Here is a 22,308-nt window from a genome sequence, read left to right as displayed (position 1 = left end):
CGGCGACGCATGCCTCTAAGCAGTCCTTTGGTTTGAACATCAATTACAAAACAATGCGTGCGGGTTAGGCGATCGTCGCTGCCAACAGCGGCATCACCATCGTTGTCGTCATCGTCATCGCCATTGCAAACATCAGCGCCAAACAGAGCGACAGTGGCAGCAACAACATTGTATGCAGACATTGACAGCGCGCGCGACCGCGGCCACGGCCATGGCTACGGCGCTATCGAACACCAAACCCCACATTCAGTATCTTTTAAGACTTTCGCGCGAAATGTTGTGCCGGTGATAGCAGCTGAAGCTCAAACAAAAATTTAAAACAGAAACTAAAAAAAAACAAAACGCAGCCAAGTGACAACTGAGTTTGCGCGACTTGAACCACAAGCGCGGCGTGCGGTAAAAGGGAGTGCGTATTTTGAATGCGATTTTTAAAGAAGACGTGATTAAAATAAAAAGGTGATTTGTTACGTCAAATGAGTAAATGTTACACGCAGCTGAGACACTTTCAGAAGTGTGCGTGGCTTACAAATTTAAAACTGTTTTGGGATTTTAAATATTAAAAAAGAAAAAAAAAACAGTAAACTACGGAACTCCTGGAACAAGTTTTAAAAGTACAAAAAATGTACGAAAGTAGAACAGAAAGTTATCTAATTCTAAAACAACAATAAAACAATTTTTGTGTGCATTCAACTATAACTAAATATGATTTACTTTTATCTCTTTGGTCTATCTGTCCCAAATTTGAGACTAAGTTTTTCGATATTTTTTTCTCGCTTAGTAAAATGGGGTTAATGAAAATTCAAATTTTTAGTTTTGGTACTCGGAAAATATTAGAAACCTTCTACATACTTAGGGTGTAGGTATGTATGCGTTACTGCCGCGTCGTCGTTTAGTCGCTTAGTTAGTAAGTGCGTTGCAACGTGTGATTTATGACACATAATACACAGTAAAGCCATAATCTATAAATGGCTTTGTTTGGTAACAAAGGTAGTTTCAATAGTAACAACAGTGTGCTAACGAGGAGTGCCTAATACCTGAGGGTAAACATGAAGTTCTAACGGTGAAGATGGTGTATTTACTGGCTGAATTGATGTTAATGGCTTAACAAAGAAGAGATAATGAATATTTAAGACGAGCAAATTAATCATGAGCACATAATTGCAGTTGAAGAAAGATAGCCGAATGCATACTTTTAAGAGTAGCACTGGGAATTGTACCACAGGCTATCTATCTGCTAAATGAATCATAAAAGTTTCATGAGACATTCCACGTGACATGTATTTACTGATTACCAGGGCCATCGGGATCCGTGCCAGGCCCCGGTGCTTATTACTTACTTTTGTAAGGATTGGACATGGATTAGACAAGGGCTAGAGACACGAGCCACTTAACGGTACTAAGGGTTTTTATTTTTTGGAATTTTGAATTGTGTCGTTATTTCAGAGGACCATCGATAAGTAGATTTAAACTATGACGAGCACAAGGTGCGAATGATTCCAGTGAGTTATCTCTCAGGATACGACTCTGTGCTACTTTGTAATGGTCGCTTATATTACTTTCATTGTCATATCCTTGCCCACTAAAGTCAGCCAGTGGAATGTTGTGCATTTGTAGAGTGCTACAGATAAGCTCAGCGATAGCTTCGCCTATTTTGACGTTGCAAACAACAAACTGCAAGAATAGTTCTTGGATTTCCCATGTTCCAGCCAGTTTATGACTTTATGTGAATAAGGTTCAATAATATGTGAAATTTATCAGATTTCAAGTAAAAAATTTTAATTTTTTATTTAAAAAAATATATTTTTTTTACAACCCGGTAGAAACCCCTAATTTTTTTTTTTTAATTTTGAAGCTTCCATGGATGTCTTTATTATCTACGTTAAATTTTTTTTCTCCTAAAAATATTGGAAACAAAAAATAAATAAGTTAATTGTAAAAACAAATATTCTTAAAGCAAGCTTTCTAAATATGAACGAAATGTGACAATAAGTACTGGTTTACCAAATATATCGATTCGTGCGCCACCTATCGGCAAAATTTTTAGTGGACTTATTCCATGTAGTTAATATACTTTCTAACAAGAACCAAATCGGACTATAAATACGGGATTTGGAAATATCTTGACTCCTGCGCCACCTATCGGATTAACTCATCTTTAGTATTGTGATTGTCATCGAGTTCTGAGCCAACTGTGAAGTTTCAAGTCTCTAGGCCATCGGGAAGTTGATCAAAAATTTATTGCAAGATTTGCCCCTAACAAACATACATAAATATATACATGCTACACAGCAAATTAAATAAAAGCTTGTAAAAATATAAGCCGTATTCTAACAAAGTCACAAACCCTTCTACTGCGCCTCAAAATTTGCTGCGGCGAAAAATATGCCGCTAAAACAAAAATATTTAAGTTTTTGAGTATTTTTATAGCACTTAAAATCTAGTTTTTGTTGCACATTTTGCGAAGCACTAGAAATCACAAAAGTGTGAGCTAAGTTTTGTGACTCTGTTAGAATAGAAGGGTATATTAAAAAAAAAATCGAAAAAATGTTATTCAAAATAATTTTTTGTATCTACTTAACAACAAAAAACTGCGTTTTTAGTTATTATCTCTGGCGTCAGGATATTTTTTAACAGACTTTGAAATATCAAAGATATGATTAATTCAAAAAATTATTTGAAAATTGGGTTTTATTTAATTTTAGTTTTTAAGCAAATAAAGTTGGAAGGGCAAAATTCTGGGTCATGTGTATATTTTGCCTTCGCATATAAATTTTTTCATAATATATATATGTATTGCCAATTCTGAAGGATATTCAAGGATAAAATTTTAAAAGGACATTTTCAATACCCATTCTTCCCTAACAATTTTATTTTATTTATTTTTTGATACTCATATTGTTATTCTACATACATCTTACTGATTGTTTTTAATATAAATAAAATATGCTGACGTAAGAGAGTAAAACTAAAAATGCAAATTTACTGTTTTTGGTCCCAACTTTCGCGAATATGTATATTTTATGGCGTGTAAATATTAGTGCAATTAAGGAACCGTAAAATTAAAATCTCATCTCTGCAGCCATCAACTTGAGGATAAAATTAAAATTTGATTAAAGGTTGCATAAAAAAATTAATAATTAAAAAAAAAATTAAATTTACTATATAAATCAGAATCAGTAAGAAGACAACTGCATCGTGAACAAAGCACTCTGAGTGCCGTGAAGTGCATCCAAATCAACAGTTAATCGCATGTCTTGCCACAATTAGTGGCATTCAACAGAAGCAGAACGGTAGTGCAATCAAGAGCACCGTTTTGATTGCAATATAAAAGCAACACACAAAAAAATAAAAATCGAATAAAATATAAAGAAACTTGAACCTGTAGTTGTTAATAAAGTCACATTCGCAGCAACAACAACAACAACCACAACAAACAATTAATATTGCAACATCAATCGCAACAAGCAAAGCTATCAAGAGCAGCTGCTGCAACTGCACTGACAACAACACACAGTACAAATTTTGTGCATTTAAACGCAACTAAACACTTCTAATTGCATAATCATTAATAAATAGCTCAACGTGCCACTGCGTGCGCGTGCGTGCGTGTGTGAGTGCGCCCGCTTGTGTGTGATTCCCTCTTTATTTGCAGCAATATCGCATGTTGCACATAACAAAATGTTAAAAATGTTCCACTTACGTCAGTTGCAATTTATTCTAATAATAATTTCCTGCCTACTGTTGAGCGTTACGCCAACAAAAACAGCAACGACAACAAATGCTACAAAGGTAGCAATAGACACAGCAGCAGCAAAAACGGGAGCGGAGTCAATAACAGCAAAAAAAGGCAAAGCATCAATATTCGCTGATGTTGTAACAGCGGGCGCGCCCACTGTCGTCTCATCCATCGTAATTCCGGGAAAATATCATGCCTACACACAACACTTGCCGCAATCAACATACAAAAAGGTGCATGTGTCAGCAACGGCAACGGCAACTCATCAGCATCACCATCAGATGAAGCAACAGCAGCAGCAGCAACAAAACCAACAGCAACGACAACAGCGTGTGGACGTTGCCAAACCTGTCGCACTTCCCAGCGCTAAACTCAATCCCATCAGAAATTGGTTTGGCATCTTTAATCGGAACAACGCACAGGCGACGGCGCATGACACAACGACGACAACGTGCAATTGCAGGTATGTACATTTGTATGTATGTCTATTAACATAAATAAACGAAGTCATGTATAGGGTGATTCAATAAGACCGAATATGTTAGCAATTGGGCCATTGGTCCATTGTGTGGCAAGAGGCAACGTCTTGTGGTCTCAGTAAATCAGGCCATAAAAATTTGTTTATCAAGTTTATCAAGTCGCCATAACGTCCGTTCACCGTAACGCCATTACCGATATCATTTTCGAAGAAGAACGATCCAATGACTCTGCCAGCCCAAAAACTACACAAAACAATGACTCTTTGTCTGTGCATAGTTTTTTTTGCAGTAGCTACAGTTTCCACCCTTTAAATCACCGGTTATGGATGGAATATTACCAGTCATGCTTCAGGAAGTTTCTGAGATGGTAATTCCAGTCCTAGAAGCAATATTTAGGGGGTAGCTAATACTGAACCACGTTCCGTTAAGCTGTAGGAAGATTGAAGCAATTTTTATTCCTAAAGCAGGGAAACGGGGTCATGAGAATGCGAAGTATTTCCGACCAATAACCCGCATGTCCTTTGTATTCAAGACGTTTGAGAGGATACTGGATCTGTACCTTTAGGACAAAACGTCCCATTTATCAAACTCTCAACTTGAAAAGGAAGTCAACGGAGACTGCCCTACATGAAGTGGTACGTACAATTGAGAGTTCGCTTTATTATAAACATCATCAGACACTTATGGAAATAGGGATCGATTACTGCGTCCAGACATGGATAGTGTCTCTGCTAAGGAATGGAGCAATACACGCCAAACCCCTACAGGGAGGAGTGCTATCACCGTCTCATGATCTTGAACAAACTACTGGTAAAGCTAGACTCTCAGAGAATTGAGGCGGTGGCTTCCGCCGACGATGTAGCGATGCTGGTATCGGGTCAATTTCCTACGGCCAAGGAAGGGCACGATTTCTCTATATGCAGCTGCTAACAGCACCATCAGACTGCGTGCCCTGGGGTTCTGGAAGGAAAGCCCGTTCGGGCCGGGTTACATCCCAGGCGCATTACCGTCTAAAATTAAAGCGCTGCCCACTGACTATATCCTGTGGACGCCCTGGGTTCACCACAAACCTCGCACTAAATTCAAAAGCCCAGTGACTGGAATCAAGAGAAGGTCGATCACTTTTACTCGTTGGGTCACTTTTACTCCTTGTGGAACTGAGTATCGCTGCATGACTAAGTTTTCCACAGCCTGTAGGTACCAATTGTCTGGAACAAAATATCAACATATCACAAATAATTGCTGTCAAAGATCTGCATCACCCTATAAGTAGTAGATAATATTTATGCGCACATGTTTGCAAACATACTCGTTGTTAGTATCTGCCACAAATCGACTTATCTCCTTAGCCCCACTAAAGTGGCAAGTCATGCTGCTCTTCGGTGTGCATTGCGTGTTGGCTTACAGGAAGTCTGGATTTGTGTGTATTTGCAATTTTATTCAATGGTGTTGCATATTTTTATATCGTCATCACCATGATCTTATCCTCATCATCGTCATCATCATCCTCACCGCCAGCAAGCACAAAAACAGCTTCGTCATCTTTGTCATCTTTGAGTGCAGCGTACTGTTGCACACGCAATATAACTGTTTAGCACTCGTCCGAACGTCAATACTCGACTTAAAATGCCAATACAAATATATGCACATATACTTAGTTATTTATTTATTAAGTAAACACATTCTACTTGTTTGTTCAAAGGAAGTTATTTCTTGCACAGTTCAGTTTCTTAATGATGTCTGCCAAGAATTTTTTTAATTACATTTGTACAGTAGGGTGGTCCTTAAAATCGAATGAATGATTTTTTTTCAGTCTCACCCTTTCAATACAAAGTTCACAGATATCACATATAAATTTTGGTCCCGATTGGAGACGGTTAAGGCGTGTCGCACAGAGGGCAGATTTCAGCTTCTTCTCAATAACTCGGCAGCCAGACCCTATCTCAGAATTTGGTTGAAGAACGCCATATTTTAGGATATGATTCAAAAACGTCCTATCTCAGCATATTTTCAATGTATTTTTGTTTGGGATAGGGCGTTTTTTAGCCGAATTCTGAGAGAGGGAGTTTTTCAATAAAATTCTGAAATAGGGCATTCTTGAAAGTGCTCTGAAATAGGGAGCTTACGGACTGGCTGCCGAGATAGGTCGATCTTTCACTCAGCCATCGATATAGTGCTTATGCTTTAGTGCTTTACGACACTCACATAATGGCAAGAATTCTCGTAAAAATTTCCATATTTGAGTATGCAGTGCAAAGTGCGAGTTTAAAGTCTTTCGAAGTTATCAATAAAAACCGTCGAAAATGCTTCGTATGAAATGACTGACATGACTGTTTTGAAAGTTCTAGTTTGGGGTCATATATTTTAACCGAAATTTTACTTTTTCGAGCTCTGGGGGTAGGTCGATCGCCCCTCCCCTCTATCCGCCGCTGAGTAGCATCGACGTAGGGGATGAGGCTTATGAAAGTGAAAATTTGCTTTCTACATTTAAGGACTACCCTAATGTACATACATACATACACATAGATTGTATGTATATAAAGTATTATAAATATAAACAAGATTTATTCCCATCGCATTAATGAAAATTTAAGCTATCCTGCTTGGACTGGGTTTCCGCTATCTAGCGCATGGGAGAATAGACAGGTAAAGAAGTTTATATTGTATAGTTGCTCTGCCTTGCCTTGCTGAGGCAGAATATTGTCGCAAAATTAGGTTATATTAGGTGAAGTATATTTCCTGGCATTCTAACACTGTGAGTACTTTAGCTATTGTTTCCACTGAGCCTTTTTTAGATGGTGCAGGACTTCAGACATGGATTTTTTGCCTTTACCTATCCCTTTTGTAATCGATATAAACGAAGAACTGATTCTAAAGAGTATATTTGAAATAATGTGCTGTGTTCGCCAGATTCGTTTATGTATTTTTGAGGACCTCTGCAAGTTTCGTAGACTTAAGAGAACGCAATATTCTGAAAGTTTCGAATTTCTTATAATTTTTTTAGTAGTCAAGTAGACTCTGGAAACACCACTTTGTCTCGAGAGTCATAGCAGATCGGCAGTATGCCGCCGAAAATATTATAAGGATCTCCGACTTCTCTCAATTGTTCATAGAATTCAATTTTTCACAATTTTCTGGCCATACCGGGTGGGTGGTAACTAGGGTTGCCAACCTTACTATAATATATAGTATTATACTATTTTTTGTGTCTGCGTACTATATACTGTTGGAAAAAATATAGTATGCAAAAATACTATATTTTTGCAATTATAAATATATATATATATTTCAGTCATCTGTAAGAAAGAAATGGATGACATTTATACTGAAATATCAATATTAAAATAAATATACTGTAAAACAAAGAGTCCACCTATAGAAAATGGCAACTTTTTTAAAAAACTTAGAAAGATTTACCAAATTTACTTAAAATTATTTCGCTTATGCTCTCTATTCCTGCAACTTCGGCATTCACAGAGAGTTTTTTCTGTTAAGATTTTGAAATGGTGAGATGAGAGAAATAAAACCAATATCTCACTAATAAAAAATTAACTTTTGATTTATATTAATTTAACTATTGATAGCGATAAAGCATATGATACTTTAAAAGAAATATATTTTTTATAGAGGAAATGCATAAGAAAGAAAAAAGATTTACACTTAAAAAGCAATTTTAATTTTTCTTAAAAAAAAAAAATACTATATGTGACCTGGTCTACGGAAAGGGGGCTTAGGTGTCAAAAAACCGATTTTCACTTTTTGGTTGATTCGGATGGAAGATGAGATGCTTTTTCACGTGGTGAAAAGCAGAAAATCGTAACTTGCTTAGAAGTGTACTAAAAATGTAGATAAAGAAGAGTAAAAATACGACAAAATATAATTTATTTACACGATGAACTATAATAATATTCCGATCAACAACAACACTTACTGGACCAACAACAACACTTACTGGACCAACAACAACACTTACTGGACGTCCGGCGCGGAGAACAATTAACGAGATAATGAGAAACTGACGAAACGAGTTGCTTACTTTTAACAGCTTTTTCACAGAAAACTAGTTTTCGCACGTAAGCTCCCTTTTCGTAGACACAGATCACATATGTATTTGAAGTGTACTATAAATTTCTTAGAAAATGTTGGCAACCCTAGTGGTAGCGCACACGGCCCTACGCTTTACTACGCCAGCTAGCTAATGTCATCAAATGAACGATGTTCCTGGACATTTCTGAAACATCTTGGCTCACATTTTATGACATGCGTAAACAACTAAAGAATTTATAGCATACTATAGAAATACTTCCTGAAATTCTTTATGTTTTTGCAGTTTCACCGTCGCACAGTTGCATTTTTGCTTGGCTGTGCTACATATGTTTGTCGGCTGAAAAGAGCAGTTTATGTGCTGTACAATATTTACACAACATGTGCCGAGATAAAAACTAATTTTTCCAACTCACGTTCGCCATGCTGAGCTAAATTTCTACTTCCTACTTGTGCTCGTCGGCGCCGAAGAAAAAGCGCATACAATTGCATTAGAATGACAATCGGCTAAGCAAATAGTCTCCGCTGTTAGGAACAATAAGTGAAGCTTTGTGCTTTTTCTGCACAAATAGCCGCGGGGTGCATTCCGAGTACATTGTGCAATGTTGCGTAAGTGGCACTTAAAGCGACGGACACGCTTTATGCTGCAAGTTGCATGTAGGTGCCTCCAGGCTGTGCCATATTCTTTCTTTTATTGACAGCACGTCACCAAAGTTACTTGCAACGCACGCATGTCGCTTTAGCGTTTTTATTTACGCTTGAATGTTTCAACAATACAAGTAAACAATGCAGTTGTTTTGTACATACTCTTACAAGAATCTTTATTGTGTTTTTTTTTTGCTGACGCAGCGTCTTCTAGTTCCAATTCTTTTAACCATAATCGATTGCAGCGCTTACTTCGATTTATGAATATTTTCAATCTGTTGGAGTATCGCGTAAGCAATTGAAATTGTAGTTTGCTTTACTGTTTTTGTTGTTGCTCTCGCATTTAGCTCTTTTTGACGTGATTTATGTACATATGCGTATTGTATTGTTTGAGTATTTTATACTTGATTATGAGTCAAGTACTTAGGCTTGATCCTGGATAGTAAGGTATCGTGGAAGCCTTACATTGACGAAAGGGTAAAAAAGGCGCCGGTTGCCTTGTACTGCTGTAGGGGAGCTACATATATACATATAAAATACAAGGTATCTCGCCTAAAATAATTCATTAGCTCTATAATACCAGATTTAAGCCCTTGTCTGTTGGAACTCACTAGAAAAGGCTAAACTTGTAAAACAACTGGAGCGTTTACAGCGGATCGCCCCAATCGGAGCATTAGGAACCACACCTACACTGGCGCTTAACGTCATGTTGAACACAGCGCCTGCGGATATTACAGACAGAATTATCCCAGCACGAACTGCTAAATATTAGGCTCAGGGGTGGTAACGCTCTGGAGTTCTGGAGCGCTTTGACTTCGTCCTGAACACATAGATTACAATGCCTCTGAAATAGCTCCCAGAAGTTCCTCGTTATTCTCTCAAGAGACTAGGTAGGGCGGGGTTATTCGAAGATGGGAGCGGTAAACTTCTTCACGGACGGATCAAAACTTAGAGACAGGGTCGGCGGAGGTTTCTTCTGTCGGAAACTATTCACCAGTACTATCATCATAGTATTCATCAGTACTATCAATAACAAAATCTATTAGAAAATCGATAACAAAACCGATTAAACTATCGATGACAAAACCGATAACAAAGTCGATAAATAATCGATAACAAAACTCGAAGATAATCGAATCGATAAAAATATTGATAAAAATATCGATAACAAAATCGATAAAGATATCTATAACAAAATCGATAAGAAATCAATAGCAAAATCGATAAATAATCGATAACAGAAATCGACTAGAAAATCCATAAAGATGTCAATAACAAAACCGATAACCAAATCGATAAATGATCAATAGCCAAACTGATAAATAAACGATAACAAAAACGATAAAAATATCGATTATTACATCGACGAGTCCCGAGAATCCTGAAAATTTCTAAAATCCCAAACTAGTTCCCAGAATGAGTCTCTGTGTCTCTATCTATATCCGTTTCTCTACAATACCTCTATTTTAATCTTTCTTCTTCTATCTTTATCTATACTTTTATCGGTATCCTCATCCTCATCTTTTTCTTTATATTCATCTTTGTTTTTACTTTTATGTAGCAGTATCCGTATAAATATGGAAAATTAAGTACATAGCCATGGTGAAATTATACCAGGCAGCGAGAAAAAATATTTTACACTAGCTTATTTGAAAATTAGCTTGAAAAAATTTCAATAAGATAGCTTAATGTCAATAAAAGTAAAATAATTTAAATTAGCATTTAATTATTATTTTATGATTTTTATTTTTTTGCTTAAAAATAATATTCATGATTGAGTCTTATTTTTTCGCTCAATAACAATGATTATTTTATGATTTTTATTTTTTAGCTTAGAGATAATAATTATTACGGAGTTTTATTTTTTCACTTAAAAATAATGATTATTTATAAAATGTAATAGGCCACAAAGGCGTAATATTCTGAAATTTTGACCTGAAAATTTTGGGACTTATTCCTTTTATTAAGGGTGTCGCTACCTCTGAAAAGGATACGTCGGAAATCACGCTGGTATAGCTTTTGAGTTTTTCGAATGATCATTACTTATTCGTAAGTGCAAAAATAAAACTCAATAATAATTATTATCTTCGAGCGAAAAAAAATCATAAATCAAATCAAAAATATTTGTGTGGTAGAATCTGGAAAAACGTATGGTAGATTTTAAAAAAATGTGGTAGATCTCAGGTTTTGGATCAAACTTTGTACAAAAATTAAAAAAGCTCTGTAAGGTTTCACCTAAATTGCAAACCTTTTAATTAGAATCTAAAAAAAGTTAATTTTAGTACAATAACGTGCAAGATTGAAATTGCTAAAAATTGCGTTGAGTTTTGGCATTTTTTTTCCTTGACAGTATAAAGCAGTTCCTTCCATATCAAGATATTTTTGGAACATATTTTGAAAGATTTCTGCAACCTTGCGGTGTGCTGCCAGCTTTTATCACATCACGATGTACCGAACAAATGTGGCACGTTCCAGAAACCGCTATATGGGACTTAATTCTTTTTATAAATCACATATTTTGCAATTTAACACAATAAAACCACGTGTCCTGTCGAAAAAATCATCATTGAGAAAATTTTCTATTTTACACTTATTTTATCCTCTCATTCGGCTTTGTTGATAATGTTGGGCAATTTTTGCTCATAAAACTAAGAAAATTATGTCGAGCAAAAATAAAACTACTCAAAAACGCGAATATGTGGTGAGATTTCAGACCTTGTGTGGTAGATGTGGTAGATGCTCAAAAAAGTGGCAGATCTACTACAATGTGGTAGAAGTCCGATCACTGCTGGTAAACCAGTGTACCAATCTACAGAGCGCGGGCGCTGTTTTGAACATCACTGTGGTAAACTCAGTATATGAAAGCGTTATGAAATATATGCCTTAAATCTGTCTCGCCTTCGCGTGGGAAGGCTTTCAAATATTTTTATCATAGTTGCCAACTTGGTGATTTAGGCACTAGATTTAGTCCTTTTTGAAAATTAAAACGCCGAAAAAAATTATTTTGTGCCTAGTGCCTTTTTAGTGCTTTTTTCTGAACTAAAATTACTCCGTTATAGTTAAAACCTGAAAAAAATTTTAAATATTTAAAGCTGTGGTGCACTTAAATACGACCATGATTGATAAAAAGCTGAACTTGCAAATTCACCTTGTTCAACTCTATTCGCGTTGAAAATGCTAGTGGATATGCGAGTAAGTTAAGTATTTCTTTTTTTCTTTTCTAATTATTTGTAAAAAATTTTTATTTTTGTACCACCTGAGTAAAACACATCGTTTCTTGGTGCTGAACCCAAATCTGGCCGCACAATTACTCTAGCACTAGAATTTTGAGATATCCTAACCTCAAAGTGCCAAAATCACAGTTTTTGGCAATATTTGAGGTTATATAATGAAAACAAAATTTTTTTTTATCAGTTTTAATGTGCAGTACTTCGGTATTACGTCGTAAGCATGAGTCATTATAGCATGTGGCTTTTCAATCGTTATGAGCGAAAAAGTTTTGTTTATTGATTTATGTATGCATTCTTGTAAATATTGTTAATTTTTTGATTTTGTTAAATACATACAAACTGTTATGAAAAAAGCATCAATTGATTCAAAACCATTTGGTGCTTTTAGTGTGGTAAAACGCTTGTTTTCCAAGTTTTTGGTGCTCTTGAAAATCAAAAGTTGGCAACACTGATTCTTTGCAGGAGGCGCACACCAGATAAAGCTTTTCCTTAAGTCCAGGTATATATAAACTTTGGGCAACTTTAAAAAGCTCATACCGTGGGATATGTTTTGGTCGTAATTGATTTAGATGTTATATGTGCGCATATTTTTTATGAATTTGGAGCGATGTGGGCCAGAGAGAGCTTTTACTCGGTTCCGTGACAAAATGTATGTTCTCCCAAAAGTTCCAGCACCTCGGAACCCAGTTTGCCATTTGCGTCAGTTCCTGTTCGCCCGCACCTTGAGTTTCCCCGCGAGCCTTCCTAGGGCGATATGGACAGTCAACAGCCCCATAGCAAAGCCGATCTTTCCCTGCACAACATATTTAAGAAGCTCCCATGATCTTTTGGTCTCATTTTGGCCACACGAGTTTTGTCATGTTGCAAGTTCCTAGTTGCATTCACTTTGTGCTTGTTTCTGAGAAGAAAAATGTTTGTATGTTGAGCTTGCAGGTAGCGAGCGCCGTCCAAATCCTGCCCCAAGCTGGCGAAAGTGGAAGAGAAATGCCCTTGTTTACAAGCTCGTCCGCCATCTCACTGCCTGTTATACCTCTGCGTCTCGCCATCCAAACCAGGTGAAGATTGAACTGGTCAGCCATCACGCTAAGTTATCTGCAGCACTTGAATACAGTTTCCGAGTTACATGTGACAGAATTCAGAGCTTTTAGAGCCGCCTGACTGTCTGAGCATATATAGATTGCTACTGATTGCTACTATCCTTATACACTCGGCAGCCTCCTCTATAGCCGCAGGTTCGTCCTGGAAAACACTACACTGATCCGGTAGGCGGAATGACTTCTGTACTCCTAGTTGTCCCGAGTACACTCGTCCTCTAATCTCTGTGCAAACCAATCAACTTATTTTATAAATTTTATATTGAACTGACAATGAGTTGGGTTCAAAATTATATCTCGTCATGTATGGACGTTAGCTTCAGGAATTTTACTAAATGATTTATGCGGAAGGAAAGTTTTCCGAAGTCAAGATGATTATACCAGAGGTGCAAAGCTCTTTCTTAAATACTAGGATGCTGAAGTTAGTGTTTTTTTAAATACTGCTTAAAAAAAAAAACTTTTGTAAAAAACATACTTATTGATTTGCATTTGCAGCGCAAAAATCTAAGTATTTTTTGTTAAAATTATTTTTAAGGTTCTGACTGAATAAAAATTTGTCCAAAAGTGATATATATGTACTTTAAAAACAGGCAAAAAAATATTTTCATTTAAACACAAGAAAATGTGAACAATGAAGAAGAGAAAACAAAAACAAAAATGCATAAATAAAATTTAAAATTTACTCAGCTGTCTGTTGCTTACATTTTGTCATGTGAAAACCAAGCCAAGCCATTGAACGTATGTATGTACATATCGTCGGTGACCCTGCAAGACGGTCTGTATCAATTAGTACTCTTGGCCTTTAGATGGTCTGTTAGCTGCATTGGAATGCATCTGCAAATCGTTATACACTCTCATAAAATAATTACAAAACTGTCTCCGTTTCCTTAATACAAGATGAACGATCAACAGAACCGATCAGATACAGGTGACAGATCATTTAAGCGCCTGAAGTAAAATTTGAAATAGAACGTTTTACAGTATCACCAAAGATATGTATTTCTTTACTTCTAACACAATTTACCTTCTTAAATGGGCATAAAAAAGTTTTCCTATGCATATTTTATATAAATTTAAAATCAGGCTCTCCGATACAACCGCTAAATTTAAACGTATGGTTAAGAGCATATCCAAGTCGAAAACGAAAGCACACACTAAGAAAAAAATATCGATAACAAAAGCGATGATAATATCGATAGCAAAATCGATAAGAACATAAGTAGATAAAAAAATCGATGAAAATATCGATATCAAAATTGATTGCAAAATCGATAAAAATATCGATAACAAAGTTGATAACTAAATCAATTACGAAATCTATTAAAAAGTCGATTACAAAATCGATAACAAAGTCGATAATAAAATCGATTACAAAGTAGATAATATCGATAGCAAAATCGATAAACATATCGACAGTAAAACCGATAAAAATATCGATAACAATGCGATAACAACATCGATAGCAAAATCGATAAAAGAATTGATATACAAATATTATGTATAGCAATATACAATAAAGCAATATACGAATATTATGTATAGACATAGATTACTAAAAAATAGAAACAGATCCACATTAATTGCAATCAACATATCGTCGTCTCAGAAAACGGATGTCGAATGTTACAAAACACGGTTTTGAGAAAATTGACTTTGAAGTTTAAGGTCGAATTAATCCGAAACTGTACGGCAGATTTTTGTAACTTTTGAAGGAGGCGTAGTTGGTGTTATTAGTTTTGATTTCCCATATTTTTACATTTAATATCTCTTAACGTTAATGAGAAAATTTACTTTTCATTCCGTATACATTTGTCGTAAGTAGCGTTTACTCACCACTTTGTTTTGTCCACAGAACATACGACAATAGTAAAATATCTATTTCAACGACGATGGTATAATTTGATGAAAAAAACAGACATATTTATTAAATAATGATTACTTATTAGAAAAAACATAACAAAAACATAATCATGTATTTAATAAAAAAAAATCTGTACATCTCTTATGCTGTAAATATGTTACGAACATACGTTTTCTTTATATAAAAACAAAAAACAATACTTAAATTCAGTCTTTTGTACATTTTTATCTCTTTCATTTCATTGGAGACTGAGTGCAAGCTAAAATTTAAAAATTTAAAATTTTAAAATTAGTTACTTAGTTTAATTTTCAATTTTAATTGTATCGTTATAGTAGAAGACCATCCAATTGTCGTAAGTTCAAAGTTTTGCGATACATACGACAAATGTTTTATGATTAAAAAAAGATTACATTTGTATGGGAATTTGTCGTATGTGCCACATACGACAAACGTTTTATGATTAAAAAAAAGGTACGTTTGTATGGAAATTTGTCGTATGTGACGCATTTTCAGCACATACAACAAAAGGCATACCCAATCATTAATATTATGTAACATACGACAAAATGCGCACGAAATATCTCAAAAACTAATGGAGATATAAAAAATGGATTGCAGAAATCGAAAGAGCATGTCCAACTTAGTAAATCTGCATCAAAATCCCAAAATCGTGATTTTGCACATTCGTCATCCGTTTTCTGAGACGACGATATGTACTTATGTATGTATGCTGCGATTATGTTGTAAATATTGCGCCATCTATTTATCAAAAGCCGGAATATGTTTTTACGCACACATACATACTTTTTGTCGCTTTCCCTCATTTCCAACGCATGCACGTGTTTGCAAAACGATGACGAAGTGATTTTGTATGGGAAATCATTTATACCAATATATTTGAATCAAATGAACATACATAGAAGATGCCAACCAATACTTATCATATACCAAACGAAACGAAAACTCTTGAATTTTTGACTAAAGAAAACAGAAACAAAATCGTTCGAGTGGTTTTCGAGCATTTTGGTAATAAAAAAAAATTTTTTAAATTTGTTCATAAATTTTTTGCCTGAAAATGTTCAATATTTGTTAAATTTTTATAAAATCTGTACACGATAATATTTCCATTGCTCCAAAGAATCTATATCCCGAAAATGAAAGTTATATCTGTAAATCATAAGCTGCTGGAGCACTTTAAAGGCGCAATATTGACCCCAAAATAACCCAATGTTTACCGTTCTTTTTACGACAGAAACCGAATTGGTTTTGTACTTACAAAAATTAATCTGTCGATACGTCTGGCATTTTATCTTTGAAAGGCCACACTTTTCTTTGAAATCGGTTCTCGTGCAGTAAGCATTTTCGTGAAGCTCTAAAAATTAGAACTACAACATCTCAGCATAGCCTCCGTATCGAAACGTAAGACGTATTCTACGTCAAAACTAAACAAAGGTCAAATATTTATCAACAGACTTTTTTCCATTTAACAAAATGCATAAGAGTGCCCGATTTGACTGCTCTTTTATAATTCCATTTATCTGTAGTTTTCATTTGAGAAGCTAAGCCATAAGATCACTTTAAAGTTTAAACCTGTTTCGAAAAGTTTTCAAACTCGTTAAATTGTTATTAATTTATGCAAAGCAAAGAAAGAGTGTAAGAACTGCAGAACTAGCTAGCAGCGCTCTGTACTGGCTCAGCTGAAGTCAGAAGCTGCAAATAAATAAATAAAATCAGTTGTGAAGGTACGATACGTACATAATACATATCTACTACATACATATGTATGTACCAGGGCCGGCCGCAGGATTTCTTTTTAGGGGGGTTTTATGTAAAGTCATTCGTAACAACCAATAATATCATTGTTTCGTGTAGAATATTCAGCATATTGTGTTTAATTGTGAATATAATTTAGCACAACTCAAAGATAAGTCGCATGCAATTCACCGAGGTATAGATACAAATTATTTTCTGAAATCTGAATTTTTGCTAATTTTTAATGGATAAGACAGCCCAACAAAAATAGAAAAAAATTTTTGTACGGCAAATGTTAAAGCTGTTTTCGATAAATCTTTTGTGCTGATTACGAATCATTGAGCATAAAGTTTCCATCAACTCTAGTTTCTCTAGTTTTCACAAAAACTACTTTGTGATGTTAGCACCGATCTGGGACCTATACGACGATTCCACGATTCGTAACTCACTCTTTAAGTAATTCGCAAAGTAATTCGTGAATTACTCTGTTTCCACGACGTATTCGTAATTCGTTTGGCAGCTCTACTTGTTGTCCTTCGCAATAATTCGTGTTTGTTTTTTATTATTTTGTTTTGGCTGTCAAATTTCGATATATTTCCGATAAATATTGGAGAAAGCGCCGTTTCGTTCGTCATTCGCATGCTAATTCGGTCTGAATTACCTACAAATGAGGTAATTCGCTCTAAAATTTTTGTATTGCGAATTACGTAATTCGAAGGGTAATTGGATGGCGAATGACGAATGAGAGAGCGAATTACGAATCCTGAAAACGTCATATTACCTGTCATCACTGATGTTAATTTTGGCTTTGCATGTACATATAATCAAGGGGCGCTAATTGGCTTGTTTGTACTTAGCAAAACGCAAAGTAGTTTCAGTTAAAATGCCAGCAGCAATAATAACAAAGCGGCGGTAAAAACCTTACCTATCTACAAAATCGACTAACTCCATGCACGGTAATGAAAACCACGAATAACTTAACTACTTTAAATTCACTTTCTGCCTATTCTGAAAAATCTCTCAAGTGTTGTTAACGAAAATATGCATATAAAACATATTCTTTGTTTTAATATACTCGTACTATAAGTAGCTATACGTATGTATGTATTATTTAGGATGGGTCCAAAAAAAGTAAAGTAGATTTCCATGTATTTTATATGGGGGAGGAAGGCGGAACAACTTTTCGCAGAATCTCGAAAATCTATATTTTTCGATCGGGAAAATCTGGGTTTTTATTTAACCATTTTTTTATACTAAATATTTTTTATTGGGCCCCCCATTGCATTTTACGGGGTTTTGGCGAGCTTATAAATTATAGTTACTATGAAAAAATGGTTAAATAAACAATTGCGAATTATTAATGGGAGTTTCCTGCAGAGAACTAGAATTCTCCGATCGAAAAATATGAATTTTTAAGAATTCTATACCATTTCTACGAATAATTCTTTTTCCCCCATATAATATACAAGGAAAACTTTGGGCGACCTCTAAATATGATTTTATTTCAAAATAAAAAAATAGGTGTATATTTTTTCGGTATAGAACAATCCCAGGGGGTAAGAGCATAAAAATTCCGACTTTACTTTTTCACATACATTTTCGGACCATCCTTATGTAATGGCTGTATGCCATAGATATGTAATTGCTGTAAAATTATGTTCAAATGTAGGCTATAAACATATACATAGCAGCACGCGTCAGCTACTCTGGCTTTTGGCCTCCGGCAAGGTTTAGCCGCCGATTTCATACTTAAGTGCGCGTATAAATGCCTTTGTGGGCATAAATATGACACTTGTCGTGCTTGTTTTTGATGCGTGCCGCGCACATACATAAGTACATGCATTATTAGTCACTTAATTTTGTAGAACAAGTGCTTTTCGGTAATTATTTAATTTTCTTTACATTCTTTAATCGGTTATTTATGTGCTGTTAAATGAATTTTGATTGCTCACTTAAAATTTGTAGAAATTGAGAGAAATTTTTAATTAAGCATCTAGAGAAAATGGCTTGAGATGCTGTGCAATTATTAGGGAAATTTTCATCTTCAATAACTCTAGTCGAGTGGTGGTGGCCATCAGCTTGTACGCGGGCAAAGCTCTTTCAATCCATCTATACTAACTGGGCAATTCTGGCAACTGTCTTTCAACTCACCACAGTCTTTCGCAAGACAATTGTCAATACTGGCAATTATATTGAAAGTTCTTTACTGTATTTCGAAAGCCTAATTGAAAGATCTGCTAACGAGGAGGTATTAGCGTTATGCTGTTCGCCTTTTTGAAACAATAAAAACTAATACATAGAAGAAAATTTATTTAAAAAAAAATATAAGAGATAAGAGATAAAACGAGTTGGCTCTCTGAGATACTAAGCGGAGTCCATTTCAACAGCGACTCTGGAGCTGTTGCTGAAAAGTTTCTCATTGATCCTGTGACCGAGAGCAAGGACAACCTATGGAGATTGAAGCAACAATCGGGCAGACGATCATGCTTACTTTATGGTCTCATCGTCTCTACTAGCCAGCAAGCGGCTTTACAAATAATTTTGTTCCAACTCAGCCTTTCATCAGAGGTGATACCGAGATGATTGGACCAGAGTCTAATCTATAATCCAGAGATACCAAATATGCAGCCCCGATTAGCCTTGTAGAAGGACCAACTGGGAGCTGAGAGGATATGAGCTGCAGTCTTTCAAAACTGAGCCTAATTGGGGTCCCATAAAGAACACTGGGTACAGGCCGTTATGAGTATATTACGGCAAGACAGAGTTTCTGGGAAGGTATACGACCTGAAACTGTCCGAGAGAAGCCTATTAATTTATACCAGAAGGCAGGCGGATATTGTGAAAACATCCCTAACGAAAAAAATTACTTCTTTTACTTTAAGCTTCATATTTGGCTAACTTGTTAGCCTCAGGAGCTCCTTGGGATAAATTGTTCCTTATAAATTACTAATATGTAGCTTTAGCTAGACTTTTATATCTGCAACGATTGATTTAAATTTTCAGCAGCTCAATTTTCTAATCTCGTTCATTTCTCTCTACCCTCTTCTTTCAGATGCGGCGAGCGCAACGATGAATCGCGCATCGTGGGCGGCCAGACAGCCGGCGTCAGCGAATACCCATGGATGGCACGCCTCAGCTACTTCAATCGCTTCTACTGTGGCGGCACGCTGATCAACGATCGCTACGTACTCACCGCTGCGCATTGCGTCAAAGGTTTCATGTGGTTCATGATAAAAGTAACATTTGGTGAACATGATCGCTGCAATGACAAGGAACGACCCGAAACACGTTTTGTGTTACGCGCCTTCAGTCAGAAATTCAGCTTCTCCAATTTCGATAATGATATCGCTTTGTTGCGCCTCAATGATCGTGTGCCCATTACAAGTTTCATACGACCAATCTGCTTGCCACGCGCTTTTGAACGCAATGATCTGTTCATTGGCACCAAAGGCATGGCGACCGGTTGGGGTACGCTGAAGGAGGATGGCAAACCGTCTTGTTTGCTGCAGGAGGTAGAAGTTCCAGTCTTGGATAACGAACATTGTGTAGCGCAAACGAATTACACACAAAAGATGATTACTAAGAATATGATGTGCGCCGGCTATCCGGGCGTGGGTGAGCGTGACTCCTGCCAAGGCGATTCGGGTGGACCGCTGGTGCGCATGCGTCCCGATGATAAGCGTTTCGAACAGATTGGTATAGTATCGTGGGGCAATGGTTGCGCTAGACCCAACTATCCGGGCGTTTATACGCGTGTTACGAAATACTTGGACTGGATAATGGAGAATTCGAAAGATGGCTGCTTCTGCGATGAAGACGATTGATGGGCAGTTAACGGAAGAAGGTTTGGAGGGTTGAAGATGATAGTAGAACTGAATGATGTGAAATATTTTAATCGGATCGTTTTCTTTTTTTAAGTAGGGGGTTTCGAAAAACATACGTAAATATGATCTTGCAAGTTTTTAATTTGGTTTGTCCAAACCAAGCATTTTTGTATTTTTTTCTTAAATAAAATTTTGCATTTTTTATATGAAATGTGCAGCACTAAATTAAATAAACATGTATGTAGCGAGAATTAATATAATAAAGTAATAAAAATCGTTGGCAATGATTGAGAAAGAGAGAGTCAAGTAAGTTGGTTATTAAAAACTATGATTAATACTTAGAGATAAACAATTTTCTACTGGGTACTCGCTTTCCTAAAACGCCGCTGTTAATTGCCGTGAAATATCGACGCGCCAATAATGATTTGTGGCATGCTAAGAACAGGCAACTATAAATTAGGTGCGCTTTTTTTCTTTTGGCTTCTATTTGCATAATTTGTTTTCTATTTGTTTGACCTTGTCGTTTTATCTTTTTTTGGGAAATTTTTCTTTATATATTTGTTCGGTTTAAATTTAGCATGTCAAGTACATTGCGCGTACATATTTATTTATAAATATATAGGTGAGTTATACATTAGGGATGTTAATCCCGGGATTCCGGGATCCCGGACATTTCTTGCCAAGAATCCCGGCATTATCGGGATTTGTAAATTGCAAAAGTGGCAATAATATAATGCTTTATGTTGACCAGTTTTCGCTATATTCTTAGCTTTACTCGCTGACGTCGGGATTTTTTAAAAAGACTTTGAACATTGAATAATACGAGTAATTCAAAAAGATGTTTTAAAACATTTAGTGCAATGTACTTAGGAAAACAGTATGGGTATCAAATTAAAGAGAAAATTCTGTAGAGAAAGAACAGATAAAATTTTTTGGTGCATAAGGTATTGAAAATGCCCTTAAGAATTTTATCCTTGAATATCCTTTAAATTTTGCAATATTTATTTTGAAAAAACTATATATGAAATTATATATATATGTTAAGAACTAATATAAGTATATAGTCCGTCTAACTTTATTAGCTTAAAAAAAAATAAAATTGATTAAAAGGGCATTTCAATACCTGTTCGTCCGCGGTGAACCCAAAAACAAAATTTTTTTTTTAATCCTACAGAATTTTCTCTTTCAGTTGGTACCAATTTTTATTTTACATAACACTGAATTTTTTAAATATTTTTTTAGAATTTATCATATCGTTGAAACTACAAAGTTCTAATAAAAAAAATCTAAACTATAAACGCAGTTTTACTATATTTGGTCCATAGTGTCGTGAGTATATTGATTGCTTGGTGTGTTTTGAATTTTTTTTTGTTTCAACCCAGCAAACATTTGGAGTCATAAATGAGTCTTTAAGGAGTCCCATTTCGGAGCCTTTGTGCTCATAATGAGTTCATTTAAGAGTCCGAAATGAGGGTGTTTCCCTTCCTGCGAAGGTCGACCTATATGAGCTTAAATTCATACATCAAATGAGCCTCAATATGAGTCATATTGGACTCTTATTGGCCTCATATACGGCTCATTTTTGACTCTTTTTGAAGCTCTTAAATGACTCTTATTGGCCTCATAAATGCCTACTTTCGGAG

General features: G+C 35.6%; 1 protein-coding gene across 1 annotated transcript; it reads left to right on the top strand.

Moving 5' to 3' along the window:
• Positions 1 to 288: 288 nt before the first annotated feature.
• On the top strand, positions 289 to 20,823 carry LOC118739378 (venom protease-like). The gene is made up of 4 exons (XM_036470655.1): positions 289 to 456; positions 3,172 to 3,789; positions 3,829 to 4,199; positions 19,894 to 20,823. The coding sequence occupies exons 2-4, from the start codon at positions 3,679 to 3,681 to the stop codon at positions 20,663 to 20,665; spliced, it is 1,254 nt and encodes a 417-aa protein (XP_036326548.1). The 5' UTR covers positions 289 to 456; positions 3,172 to 3,678; the 3' UTR covers positions 20,666 to 20,823.
• Positions 20,824 to 22,308: the final 1,485 nt, after the last annotated feature.

This window comes from Rhagoletis pomonella, unplaced genomic scaffold (assembly GCF_013731165.1).
Source record: "Rhagoletis pomonella isolate Grant_MI unplaced genomic scaffold, Rhpom_1.0 Rhpom_scaffold_00005, whole genome shotgun sequence".
Lineage (NCBI taxonomy): Eukaryota > Metazoa > Arthropoda > Insecta > Diptera > Tephritidae > Rhagoletis > Rhagoletis pomonella.
The sequence above is the reverse complement of the archived record's forward strand: the minus strand, read 5'-3'. Positions and strand labels throughout refer to the sequence as shown.